The sequence below is a fragment of the Lepus europaeus genome, chromosome 11 (genome assembly GCF_033115175.1).
Source record: "Lepus europaeus isolate LE1 chromosome 11, mLepTim1.pri, whole genome shotgun sequence".
In the NCBI taxonomy this organism is placed as follows: domain Eukaryota; kingdom Metazoa; phylum Chordata; class Mammalia; order Lagomorpha; family Leporidae; genus Lepus; species Lepus europaeus.
This window is the reverse complement of record NC_084837.1, coordinates 10,073,356-10,086,956: the sequence shown is the minus strand read 5'-3', so window position 1 is coordinate 10,086,956 and position 13,601 is coordinate 10,073,356. Positions and strand designations below refer to the sequence as shown.

The 13,601-nt window shown below is 58.3% G+C and overlaps 1 protein-coding gene across 3 annotated transcripts in view; it reads right to left on the bottom strand.

Annotated features, from left to right (window-relative positions):
- LRRK1 (leucine rich repeat kinase 1) overlaps window positions 1-9,564 on the bottom strand; it is a 124,301-nt gene extending 114,737 nt beyond the window's left edge. Inside the window, exons 1-2 of one of the 3 annotated variants that reach the window (XM_062204967.1) lie at window positions 9,536-9,564; window positions 4,932-5,153 (exon numbers count right to left, since the gene is read on the bottom strand). In XM_062204967.1, coding sequence (XP_062060951.1) covers window positions 4,932-5,112 — 181 coding nt within the window. In that variant the 5' untranslated portion in view covers window positions 5,113-5,153; window positions 9,536-9,564. Of the gene's footprint in view, window positions 1-751; window positions 1,067-4,931; window positions 5,154-9,535 lie in introns of those variants that run through there. The other 2 variants (XM_062204968.1, XM_062204969.1) reach the window with 2 other exon arrangements.
- Between the last annotated feature and the right edge of the window lie 4,037 nt (window positions 9,565-13,601).

The following is a 13,601-nucleotide window of genomic DNA, read 5'->3' as shown; positions in this document are numbered from 1 at the left end:
GGGTTCCTGCAGCCTAAACCAGTGGAGCTGCATGTGAACACCCCAACAGTCAGCCCTGGAGAGGCTAGCATGGTCCGACGGTGTCCAGCTCCCTGCTCCCGGAAGCGGCCAAGCATATTTTGGACAAACCACTAGGAGCAGACCTAAGCCTCCACTTAAGGTCCAGACGCTGCAGCTAGCCCAGAGCCTGGACTCTTCCTGGGCACAAGGCACAGACACCTTAACTCCACCCACGGCTGCCGCACCCACCACCCCGGCCCCGCCCACCACCCCAGCCCCGCCCACAAAGGGAAGCCTTCCTCTCTGCCCTTCATTCAGTAAGGGATGCCCCACTGGATGCTGGCCACGCTCCCCAGGGCGGCCGTGCGAGCTGCTGTAGCCAGGCCAGTGCAGGGTGCCCCACTGGCCGGGGTCTCCTGTCCAGTCCAGCCCCGCCCACCCCTCCTCTCCTGGCTCCCTCTGTGTGAACACAACTCAGCAGGGACCAGCCAGACCTGGTCACGAGGAACAGGTTAAGGATGTGGGCTGGCTCCCCAACATGGGACCTGGCCAGAAGACACGCAACGTCCCCAGGCACTTCCTAATTCAGTCCATCTCCTACTTCTGTTTCTGGAAGCCAGGAAAAACCCCTTGGTTGAGCAAATTGGGCCGGCATATCGAGAAGCTATGCTTTTAATAAAACAGATTAAAAAAAAAAAAAAAAAGGCGATCACGTAGGGAAAAAGGACACTGGGAGAAGTCAGATAACAACCTGGGATCTGAAGAGCTTCCAGAAGACTCCTCCTTTGGGCCATGTTGGGTCCAGCCGCAGACCCTGGGCTGAGAGGTGGGCGGCTGTGTCGCAGCTTCCGGGGCCAGAGTTGGACCCCGCAGACACAGGGGTGTGAGCGCCTTCCGGGCGATGTCCGCACAGGCACGCTCACCTCCACAATGCAGAAGCCTCACCGAGCATTCCCAACGTGCATTATCTGGAAGTTTCCTTACTGCTCCGCTCTCCCAGGTGCCTCACGGCACCCAGCAGGACGGGTTTTTCCACTCTGGCTGGGGGCAGGCGCCCAGGGAAGAGTGTCCAGCGGCGTGTTTGTCTACGTGGTTCTCCCAGGGTCACTGGGCTGTGGACTTGCACAATCAGGCCTTCCGGTGCCACAGGCGAGCGGACTGCTGACAGTGCTCCAGGGACGAGGGTGGAACACACCTTCCTGCCGCCGTGCGCCAAGCTCCTACCACCCAGCCGCCGCCGTGCGTGGCGCTCCTACACCCAAGGGTTTGGGGGCATGACCCTTTCAGACCCACCGGAGGGGGTCTGAACAGGCACAAGTGTGTCTCCCCAAATAAAAACACAAAACGCCGCCCCTGGAAACCCAGAAGTAACTCAGGTTTATTAGAGGGGTGTGACTCTTTGTCTAAGCTATTCTTGGAAGTACAGTAAAAACGTCATCATTTCCAAACACGTTATCTTCCAGGAACTTTGGAAGGGAGCAAAGGCTGCCCCAGTAATGGGAGTACCCTTGGTTTTCTTCCCGGCAGCCGACTTCTCAGCCTGAGCTGTCAGTTAGGTCTGGGAGAGGCTCCCCGGGGATGTAGGGGAGGGCAGGCTTCCTCCAATCCCAGGAAGTCTGGGGAGGAAAGGGGGTGGCACAAAGCTGGAGGGTGGGCTCTGCAGGGGCTCAGGGGCTGAGTATTGGGTCACATATTCCCCAGGTGTCGCAGGAAGACTTGAGGGGGAAAGAGGACAGAAAAGCAACTTTGGGGCTAGCACCATGGCGTAGCGAGTGAAGCCTGCAGTGCCAGCATCCCATATGGGCGCTGGTTCGAGTCCCAGCTGTGCAGCCAACTGGGGAGTGAACCAGTGGATGGAAGAGCTCTCTCTCTCTCTCTCTGCATCTCCTTCTCTCTCTGTGTAACTCTTTCAAATAAATAAATCTTAAAAAAAAAAAAAAAAAAAGAAAAGCAACTTTGGCTGTGGATGTGAGCGCTCAAGGTGGGCTGGGAAGACCCTAATCACAAGCCTCAGAACTTACAGAAGTAGCAACTGGAAAACAACTCGAAGTATTTCTCCTTCTGATCACAGCGATCATGCAGAACCCGAACAAGTCACGTGCGATCATCGCAGACAGCACGCACCCCACAGACACACAAAGCACACGGAAGTGAGGACACTACACTCCCCCCCCCCTCCTGCCCCGGGCCTGGCATGTCCCCACTGCGGTCCGGCGTTAGACACACGGACCCGACTTACAGCACTTCAACTACACGACGTTCCTACCTCCCCAGGTAAGCAAGCGCACCCACACAACCAGTCTGCTTTTCACTTCCAGTTCGGGGCTCAGTAAACGCCAGGAGACACTCAAGACCTGATCATGCAACAGACTTTGTGTCAGGTGGGCTTGCCCAGCTGTGGGCTCCTGCAAGTGCTCTGAGCAGTGAAGCTGGCCTCGGCGGAGCTTCGCCGTCCACAGTCAGGTGCACTGAATGCATTCTCAGCGTAACCATGGCCTCTAGGACCTAACCTCGTGGTAAGAGAGGACGTTTCTATTTATATCCCGAAATGTGGCCCTGCAGTGGGCGTGTGAGAGGCTTTGGTCCCCGGAATGGGTGATTCTGTTAGGCGGTCAGCTCTGGCCTGGGCTGGGCTCCCAATGCTGAGATACAGGAATTTTCTGGAACGCCAGCCCCTTTCTTCTCCCATTCGACTCTGCAGCAACACCTCCGTCAGCCTCAGGGGTCACAGGAGGTCCTCTCCCTGCCTTGGCCCCCATCCCAAGCACCCAGCGGGGGCTGCACCAGCCCCATCACGCCTCCGCCCTTGGACGTCCCCAGGTGTGTTCAGAACAAGAGTGGCCGGGGGTCCTGGGATTCACTGGGGAGAAAAGGCCCAGGGTCTTTCCCTCCTGGTGAGGGGACCTCACAAAGGACGTGTGCAGGGCTCCGATGCAGACTTCTAAGGGGAAAAATGGGGGCTGGGGGCATCAGGGTTCTGACCCCTCAGCACACACGAGCTTGATCTGGTTCATCCGCCCGAGCCCAGGCCCAGAGGCAGGGCAGGTTCCAGGTGTGTCCCGGGGGCCTCTGGGAAGGCATCGGCTCACCCTCAGCATGAGCCAGGAGGCTGCGGGAAAGGCAACTCACCCAGACACCCAGGGAGGACTCGTGTGCACGGCGCGATCTGGAAAGTCTGCTCTGGGGGCTCCACTGAGGCTGGTTCTCAGCCCCAACTGTACAATGGGACCACGGGAGAACTTGGAAAATGCCCACGCCTGCCTCCTGCCCCTGCGATGCTGCTCCCGTGGTCTAGATGGTGCCTGGCCACTGGCACCTGAGATTCTGTGGGCCTCGGAGAGACGCACCTGCTTAGGTCACCACCTCTGGACCAAGGAGGGCAACCGGCACGGTCCCCTGTGGGGTCCTTTCACATGACATAGTGACCGATCGAACACACCTCAGACGGACCCCAGTCCCTGCCTCTTAGGACCGCCGGGAGGAGCTGCAAGTGGGATAACAGAGATACGACGGCGAGGAGAGGGGGAGGCGCGACCCACAACTCGGACCCGGCATTCTCTGCTCGTGTCAGCTTGCTCTTGCGCTCATAAAGCAAGGCCTTCCTCCCAAGCAACAGTAGAAGGACATTCATCTGGTTAAAAAAAAGAAAGAAAGAAAGAAAGAAAATTCAAAAAGATTCAAGCAGAACGCCCGGGAACATTTAGTGCTGGGCGATGTCACGAAGCGAATTCTTCTCCCATTTCATCATCTGATTTATGCGCAGAGAGACCTTCCAGGAACATCACCCTGCCTGGCCTCTGCACATTTCAGATGGAGAAAAAACACCCCAGCAACCGAACAGAGGGCTCCTGAGCGAGGTCCGATGCCCAGTCGTTAACACGCGGAGGGCACAAACACTGGGCCCCCTCAGACCCAACACGTGGGCCTTCTCGGACCCCACAGGAGGGCCCAGCCTCAAGACAGTCAGCCCAGGCCTGGCCAAGGCAGGGTTGGATGGCAGTTCTGCGAGCTGCTGACCTTGGGCAAGTGTGAGGACCGCTCTTACCTCCAGTTCCCCAGCCATAAAACAAAGATACAGGTGGCATTTTCACAGTGGTTGTGGGGACTAAAGGAGGTGGTTTTTTTGTTTTTTGTTGTTGTTTTTTTTTAAGCACTGAAGTTAGTTCCTGGTAGGTATGAGGAGATTAGCGCATTTCACTGTTACAACATCCAGCATGTTCTACTGGGGTTCAAAGCGGTGCAGCTCTCCTGCAAAGTTGGGCAATCGCTGTAAAGAGGCTTAAAAAGGTTCAAAGCCGATGAGCCGACTTCGGAAAATGTGACGCGGGGGAACAACCTCAAAGCCAGAGTGAACAGCAGGGAGCAAAAGGAAAACAAGGGTTTGGTTAACACCAGTCTACACGGTACGTGTTAGTCACTGGTCACGTGACTGAGTGGCCCCGAGGCGAACACCACCGAAGAGATGCTCGGAGAAAAACAGCAGGATACAGAACGACACAGACCTCACAGGTGGAGCGAAGTTCAAACACAGCGCCTTCAGCGCCGGGACAGCGGTGCCCGGAGCTTGTGCCTGGTGTAGGGCGCTGTGGGTGATGTTTCTCTTACTTCCCTTTTCCCATTGTTTCTTTAATAAACACGCATTATTTTTATAATGCAAAACCAGACCCAAATCCCCATTTAAAAAAATAACAAAGCTCCCGTAACCCACACGCAGTGATGGCTCCGTTCTTTACGTCTTCGAGGCCACGATACTTTTTGTACATGGCCCCTCAATCTTGAGAATTTAACTGAGACCCTTAAGGTTCCTGATGCAAAGGCCCCAATGATTCGGGCGTTCTCTCCTTTGCTTGAAACGTACTCGCTCCTCTGTGGCCGAGACTACCGCCAGGAAAAGCCGGCACCCACGCAGGTGCAGCCAGCCCTGTACTTACCACCGTGGGTCTCCATGGCGCGCTCCGGACACACGGCTGACCCCTCCGACCCCACACACCAGTACATGCTGGGAAGGCTCTGCGACATGCCAGCCATCGACCCTGGAGACAGCGGGTCTCTGAAGACAGGTGCCACCGCGGTCACTGCTGCTGCCACTGCCCGTGGGGTGGGTGAAGGCATGGGAACACGTTCATGGCTGAGCAGGGAGCTGGGTCATCCTGCTGGCGAAGGACAACATCAAATCAGAAAGCTGCAGCAAGTGCTTTCCCGCACCCTGCCAATACTGACTGTGACAAGGTCATGCACCCTACCAATCCTGTGACAAGGTTTCCTTCTCTTTGCAACAGGTCTCTTCCCAGGTCATCTACCTGGCCCACTTCACCAGGAGGGAGGAGTGAAAAAAACAGGGAGCACCCCACCTCCCGTCTTCACACTGGGCTTCCATCTTGTCTACCTGAGAAGTAATCACAAAACATGCACTTGTACAGGGTCCCTCTCGGTCAACACACAGCCGCAGTGCCAGGGACACACTCAGCTGGCACAGGGTCCTCCCTCTGCCCAGGACAGCCTCTACTGGAAGCCCAGAGGTGGACAGGAAATCCCACAAGGGGAGGCAGGTGAGAGGCCCCAAGAGAAAGGTCTCGAAGGAATCGTGACTGGTGAAGTCAAGTTAGCGGGAGTTTGGGGGTTCACAGAAAGGCGCCCCATAGGTTTTGCCCCTTGCTCCCAGGGGACATTTGGCAACGTCTGGCCATATTTTTGGCTGTCACAATTTGGTGGTGGCGGGGTTGCTACACATATAGTTAGGAGGGGTCAGGGATGGTGCTAAACACGCCACAGTGCACAGGACAGCTGTGTGCAACACGAGCGATCTGGGCCCAAACAGCTCCAAGGTGGAGAAGCTCTGAGTCAGAGGAAGAGGAATCTAAATCGAGAAGTGGGCATCCACAGAGTAGGGATGATGCCCCGCGGGACATCCACGCCCCAGTCTCAGTTCTGTTCCAATGCCAGCTTCCTGCTCGAGTGCCCTCTGCAAGGCAGAGTGACGGCTCCAGCAACGGGGTTCCTGCCACCCCTGTGGGGGACTTGGATTGAGTCCCTGGCTCTGGGCTCTGGCACCCGCACAGGGTCACTTGGGAATTCAACCATGACAAAGAGTGCCAGTCACTTTCCACGCAGGGCTGGCTGGTCGCTGGCTGCAGTGGCAGCGAGAGGACTCGGCTGGCCTGGGGGTCTCCCACTTCCCCGATCAACACGCTCAACAAGGTGCTGGCTCTCCCCCCAGCCAGTGCAGTCCAGACGGTGCCCGAAGCGGTGTGGGTCCTGGGCAAGCTACAGAGCAAAGGCCACAAGGGCACTGGAAATTTCTTATCCCAGAGCCTGGCAATCAGGAACGTGGCCAAGTGGGCGGCCTCTTCAAGGCAGAGGAAGGTGCAGGATCAGGCCACACGGAGCCTTGGTCTCGCCATGAACCAAAGAGGGAAAAGTCTAGAGAACCGGTGTATGGGTAATGCCCCGAGCAGGACCAAGGGGAAGCAGGGTTGGCAAAGAACCCGATTTGGAAAATTAGCTGAGATGAGGGCTGGGGGAGCCGGCAGCCAGGGAGTCACGCAGGAGCGTGTAGAAGCTGAGCAGCACCGTGGCCGCTGGCCTCTGGACACCCCTCTGAGAAGGGCGGCCCACAAGCACCGGGTGCCATTTGAAAAGCCCGAGAGGCAGACATTCCTTCTGAAAACAGAAGTGCCCCAGCACGCACTGCGTTCAAGTTTAAAAAAGACTCTGCAGAGTGTTTCAGGCTAAGCCTCGCCCAGGACACGCTGTTCCCCTTTTCAGTTTCCTTTTGCAAATCGCTCTACCAACGGCGGATTCTGCTGCTGGAGCAGTTTTTAAATGATTCGTACTTTGGCTTCAGCTCCAAGGTAGAAGCATGAAGATGAGGTAGCTCAAGTTTGCTCCATCTTTGTCTGCAAACAGATCTTTGCTTCCTCTGGCTGCATCTGGGGATGGACCACGCAGCAGCGGCGGCCGTAGATGACGCACTTTCTTTTCTTTTTGAAGCCTCCACAGAGCGCCAGGAGGTCTCCTGCAGCCATGTTTGTCTTTATCAATTTTTTTAAAACCTCACCAATTTCCTTTGGCCAACTCTTAACTACCTGAATTTGTGAGTAAAATTAAATACTTAATGGAAAACAAAATAGGAAGCTTCCATTCACCCTACAAGTGTTTTCACCGAGCCTTTCCGGGAGGAATGGACTAGTGATCTGTGAAGCTGGGAGGGTGGGCGGACAGCTCAGTAAGCTAGCTGCTCTAAGGTTTCCGACGGGAGAAACCCAGGTCTTTTTCCAGAAGGTTCTGGGGGGAGGGGGCCGACAACACCAAAGTGTTAGAAGACCCTTCAAGTGAGGCAGGTCCTAAGTGCTCATATTGTCCAGCTCCCACGTGAGTCAAAGGCCAGGTCAAGGTGGCTGGTCCACAGTTCCAGACGCCAGCCGTTCCCTCCGCACTGTTCGTGACCCTCGATCACTACTGGTTTGCCTACAAACCCAAGTTTAATGGGTTTGTGAACACCAACATATAACGGAGCTGCAGGCCAGAGAAGCATATACCGTTCTGTCACAGCTCGGCACGCAACGGCTGGGAAAGAAAGTCCTACGTGAGTCTGGAACCACAAGCGAGGGCGTCTTCAAAAAGTTCATGGAAAATGTGGCTTATAAAGAACACTATGCATGGGCAAGCACTGTGGCATAGCGGGCAAAGCCACTGCCTGAGATGCCACATCCCACATGGATGTTCGAGTTCCGGCTGCTCCACTTCACCCAGCTCTGAATCTGCCTGCGAAAGCACTGGAGGATGGCCCAAGCGCTTAGGCCCCTGCACCCACGTGGGCGACCCGGAGGAAGCTGCTGGCTCCTGGCTCTGGCCCGGCCAGCCCTTTGGGGTATTGAACCTGCAAATGAAGAATCTCTGTCTCTCCCTCTCTGTAACTGTGCCTTTCAAGTAAATAAATATATCTAAAAAACATTATGCACGGTTTCCAATATTTTTGCACCAAAATAAACGTATGTTTTAATTCCACGTGGCCCACGTTTGCAGTACTCTTGTATAAGTTATGTCTGTCCAATCATCAGTCACCATAGCATAGCTAGCCATGGTGGTCACTCATACTCAGTCACTATAACCACCACTGGGCGCTGGGCGTCTCCTGGGGACCCTGGAGAGAGCAACACAGACCTGGTCCCATCCCAGGAGCTCCAGTGAAGACCCTGAGGTGACAAAGAAGACAAAGAAGGAACGCACAGCCAGTGGACTTGCAAAATGCATGCAGAGAGAGGGGTGTGGAAGAGAGAGGGTAGCGAAGGCAGGCCATCTAAGGCCATGCGTGCAGCCAGCGCCAGCAGTGCAGAGGCCCAGAGCTGGACACTGACCCGGCCAGGGCAGCCGGGGGACGGTGGCCTGGGGCTCTGGACAGCAGAGGCCAGATCGCCTGGGGGTGTTGGAGGAAGGGGCTCCCTGGATTTCATGCCAGTGGCGAGGCAGGAGACACTGCTGAACAGAGGGCCAGCACCGTCCTGTGCATGTTATTTTAAAATAAAATCACTCTGGCCGCTAAAGAGAGCAGGAGCAGAAGGGGGCTGTCACCTGGGAGGGGCTGGGGCCTGGACGAGGAGGGGCAGACAGGGCACAGTGTGGGACACCCGCTAAAGACAGCACCTGGACAATGTGGGCGACTGTGGGGCTTCCACCTGGGCCTAAGAGTGCACTTTGGGAATAAGCTAGGTGCAGGTTAAAATGCAGTTAACTCTCTCTCCCTTCCCTTCTGGGCCACAAGCGAGCCTAATGAGAATCAAATCATAAAAGGTGTCTAATGCCAATGTTTTCCCAAATTGGGCACACTCTAGCGGTCCCTCTAATTCACCTTGTTACCCATGAGCGAGCGGGAGTTTTATATAAATAGGGTGCCTCTGGCTAGAGGTTTGCTAAAAACAGAACCGAAGGCCCCTGTTTTTACACCGTGGCAGGGGAGGTGACTGGAGGTGGGGGGAACCTTCATGGCCTCCAACTCCGGGAGGGCAGGTGGGCGCTGGCAAAGGCGGCCCACCGCCTTCCATGGTGGACCCCCAGCCTGCCCACGCCCCTTTCTGGGGTCTGCGCTGGCAAGGTCGCCCGCAGGCTCCAGGGTCGCAGGCAGAGAGCTAGGCCCCGGGGCAGGACGCGTGCCGCAGACCCCGGGGAGGAGGAAGGCGCCCCGAGTCCCTTCCCGACACCCGCGCGCGCTCCAAGTAGAGGCAAAGGAAACCACCCCGGTGTTTCTCGCTTTTGCCTCTTCTCGCCGGCCGCCCCGGCCTTGTCCAGCACCGGGTTCCGGGGCTCCCGCACGACCGCGCGCCCGCAGGCTGGCGGGGTCCGGGCTCGGCAGGAAGCAGAGGGGCGGCGAGGTGAGGATCGCCCCGCGCCCCTCGGGCTGCGGCCCCTGCGGGAAAGACCACCCGGGCCCGACCCTGCAGCCGCTGCAGCGCGGGGCCTGGGCTGCGGGGCGCGCCGACCCCCGGGCAGGCAGAGGCGGCGCGGACGCTCGGGGGGCGCGGGCCGGAGCGGCACTTACCTGCGGCGGCGGCGGCGGGTCGGGGTCCGGGCGCGCGGGGTGGCGCGGGGCGGGCCCGCAGGACCGCAGCCGGCCGGGGCCTGGCAGTGCCCGCGCCCTGAGCCCCCCGCGCCTCGGGCCGCGCGCGCCGGGGCCGGGCCGGGCCCAGACGCACTTCCTCAATCCTGCGGCGGGCGGGCGGGCCGCGAGGGCGGGCGGCGGGCGGCGCGCAGGGCGGCCGGCCCTCCCCCCGCGGGCGCCGGGAGTCCCCGCCTCAGTTTCCCCGCCTGCAAAGCCGAGGCGGTGCAGAGCTCGGGTGCTGACACTGGAGACGCCCGGATCCCCGCGCCCTCGTGGGGCCGGGTGCCCTGCTCGATCCCGCGCGGGGCGGGCGCGGGGCGAGGCGGGGGCGCGCGGAGCTCCGCCAGGCACCCGCAGCCCCTCGGCGGGTGGGCCTCCCGCGTGCGTGTCGCCCCGCGTCCCGCCCTGCTCCTCGCGCGTGGCTCCTTCCCGGGCGGTGTAGGGAGAGGATGGAGAACGCGGATTGCGAAAGAAACCAAAACACCCCAGGATCTGGACGACTTCTGCCCCTGCCCAAGCCTGCATTTGGACCCCAGTTCCCGAGAGCTCTGGCGCCGACGGCGGGTGCCGTCGGGTGGCGCACGGATGCCAAGTGGGGGACCGTTTCTAACCGTCCGCTCTGGGGCGGGCAAGGAAAACGCGGTGGAAACCGGCCACTCATGGCGCCTCGGCCCGAGGCTGGGGTCCACGCGCCCCTGCTCCCTGCGCCCGCCCGGGAGAGAGGCAAGGCCGACGGCTCCGGAGCCAGCCGCCCCGGGCTCCTCGCCCGCGACGTGGCGACGCCAGCTTCCCGGGGCTTCGCACGCAGCGCGGGGACAACGCGCCGCCCCCCTGGCCGCGGCTGCAGGGTCCCGCACGCGCCCCGGAGCGGCTGCTGGGGGCCCAGGGTGGAGGGCTCGGGGACACCCGCGGCTCCGGCCTGTCCCCCGAGGCCGCCCTCCCCGCAGAGCGGGCGCAGCGCTCGGCCCGAGTCTCACGCCGGCTGGCAAGGGGGCAGCCACACGGCGGCTCTGGCAGAGCCCGAGAGGCCTGGAGGCGGAGACGGGTGCACAGCGGGACGCACGCGCGGCCCCGCCACCTAGCGCCGCCGCGCGGGATCGCCGGACCCGGGAGGGGACGTGGCCCGGCGGTGCCTCACTTTGTCTTTAAACCCGCTTGGGGAAATGTCCCCCGGGGTGGACCCACGGATGGCCCGGTTCTACCCAGCCGTGAGCTCTGTCCGTTAGGCGCGCTCAGCCGCAGCGTGGCCTGGACGCGCAGACGGGGCGGTCACGCTTCGGCTGCTTCCTGAGGTCCTGAGGTCGGCTGACCCAGGACCCCCGAGGACCCCACACCTTCCCCCCCAGGCTGGCGAGAACTCCTGCAGCCTGAAGCCGGCTCCTGAGCTCGCGTCTCCGCCCGCTGGAGACCGAGGCTGGGCCTCCCGCCCGCCTGCACCTGCACCCTCTCCCTCTGGGCACCTGCCGCAGAGCGCCTCCTCTCCTTGTCCACCTGCAGGCTCAGGTCCCGGCTTGGAGCGAGCGAGGAACAGGCGACACTGGGGAGGCGGCACACGACCTTCCAAAGGGCCCACTTTATTATTCATTTTTAAAGTTGTATTTATTTTTATTTGAGATGCGGAGCAGTAGAGAGAGAAAGGTTGAGAGATCTTCCGTCCACTGGTTCGCTCCCTGAACGCCCTCAGCACCCGGTGGGGGTCCAGGATGAAGCCAGGAGCCCAGAACTCCACGCAGACCTCCTGCTGGGGTGGCAGGGACCCAAGCACTGGAGCCAGTGCCTGCTGCCTACGGGGTGCCTGTTAAAGTTGGCCTGCGCTTGATGTGGGGATGTGCCATCCCAGGTGGTGGGTTAGCCCGGGCCACAGTGCTCCTGCCAAAGGGTCTGTTTAGAGAGACATACTTCCACATACCCCCCCACACACCACACACCGCACAGGTACCACACACACACCACCCACAGTCACCCCAACATAACACATACCTCCCCCACACACCATGCACACCACATACACACACCACGCACACCACACACTGCAGTTACCACACACACACCACACACACCCCACCCATACACATACCACACACCACTCCCCATATACACCACACACCGCACAGGTGCCACACACACACCACACCCCACATATACCACACACACACCACACACACAACCCACAGTCACCTCAACATAACACATACCTCCCCACACACACCATGCACACCACATACCACATACACCACACACTGCAGTTACCACACACACCCCACCCATACACATACCACACACCACTCTCCATATACACCACACATTGCACAGGTACCACACACACACCACCCACAGTCACCCCAACATAACACATACCTCCCCCCACACACCATGCACACTACATACCACACACACTGCACAGGTACCACACACACACCACACACCACTCCCCACATACACCACACACATACCACACACACCACACACACACATACCACACACCACTCCCCACACACACCACACATCGCACAGGTACCACACACACACCACACACACCACCCACAGTCACCCCAACATAACACGTACCTCCCCCCACACACCATGCACACCACATACCACACACACCACACACTGCACAGGTACCGCACACCACTCCTCACATATAGCACACACATAACACACACACCACCCAGGCACCCCAACATACCACATACCTTCCCCCACATACCACACATACCACAACACACCATGTACACCACACACACATACCACAACCCCCACAGCCACCCCAACATATGACATGACTCCCTCCACTCTTCCCCCCACACAACACCCACGCACATTCCATACACACACACACATCATGTACACCACATACACACATACAGCACACATGCCACAGGTACCACACACCACACACACACCACCCATATACACACCACAAACCACTCCCCACATACAGCACACACACACCACCCACAGTCACCTCAACATACCACATACCCCCCACACCACATTCACCCTAATATACCATATACCTCCCCACGCACACCACCCACACACATACCACACACCACTCCCCACATACACCGTGCACACCACATACACACACACCACACACACCCCCAACATACTGCATACCTCCCCCACCACATACCACACCACACACCACTCCCACATATACCACACATACCATACATATACCACACACACCCCCACACCACCCACAACCCACACACACCATGTACACCACATATACACACGATACCAACACATAATATACACCCCTTCACACCATAAACACATGTACACCACATACATAATACCACCAACACACCATGCACGTCACATACCACACTGCCCACATATACCATACCCCCCACGCACAACCATGTATCACTCACGTACAATATCACACCCTACAAACCCCCACATCCCCAACACACACATACATCTCCCATGTAGAACATATACAGGAATACCACACCTCCCAATACCACACGCACCATGCTCACCACATGCCACACTACCCACACATACCACACCCTCCCACACATGCACTACACACATCACAAATACTACACCCCCACAACACACACACTATATATATCACACACACAAATACCACACACCCCCCACACCATATATCACACACACACACACAATACCACACCCCAACCTCCCACACACACCATATATCACACAAATATCACACCTCACAACCCCCCCACCCCCCACATCTTCCATGCATAACATATACACATACCACACATTATGTATCACATAATACCACACACCCTCTATGCCCCCCCACAACATACACACCGTATATCACACACAAATACCACACCACACACAACATGCACACACACATCTCCCATGTACAACACATACACACATACCACACCTACACTCACAATACCACACACACACACACACACACATATCACCACCCGTGTGGTGTTCCTGGAAGGTGTCCTTTCAGGGAGTCCCGCTCAGGAAAACCAACTGAAAATCCCCTTTT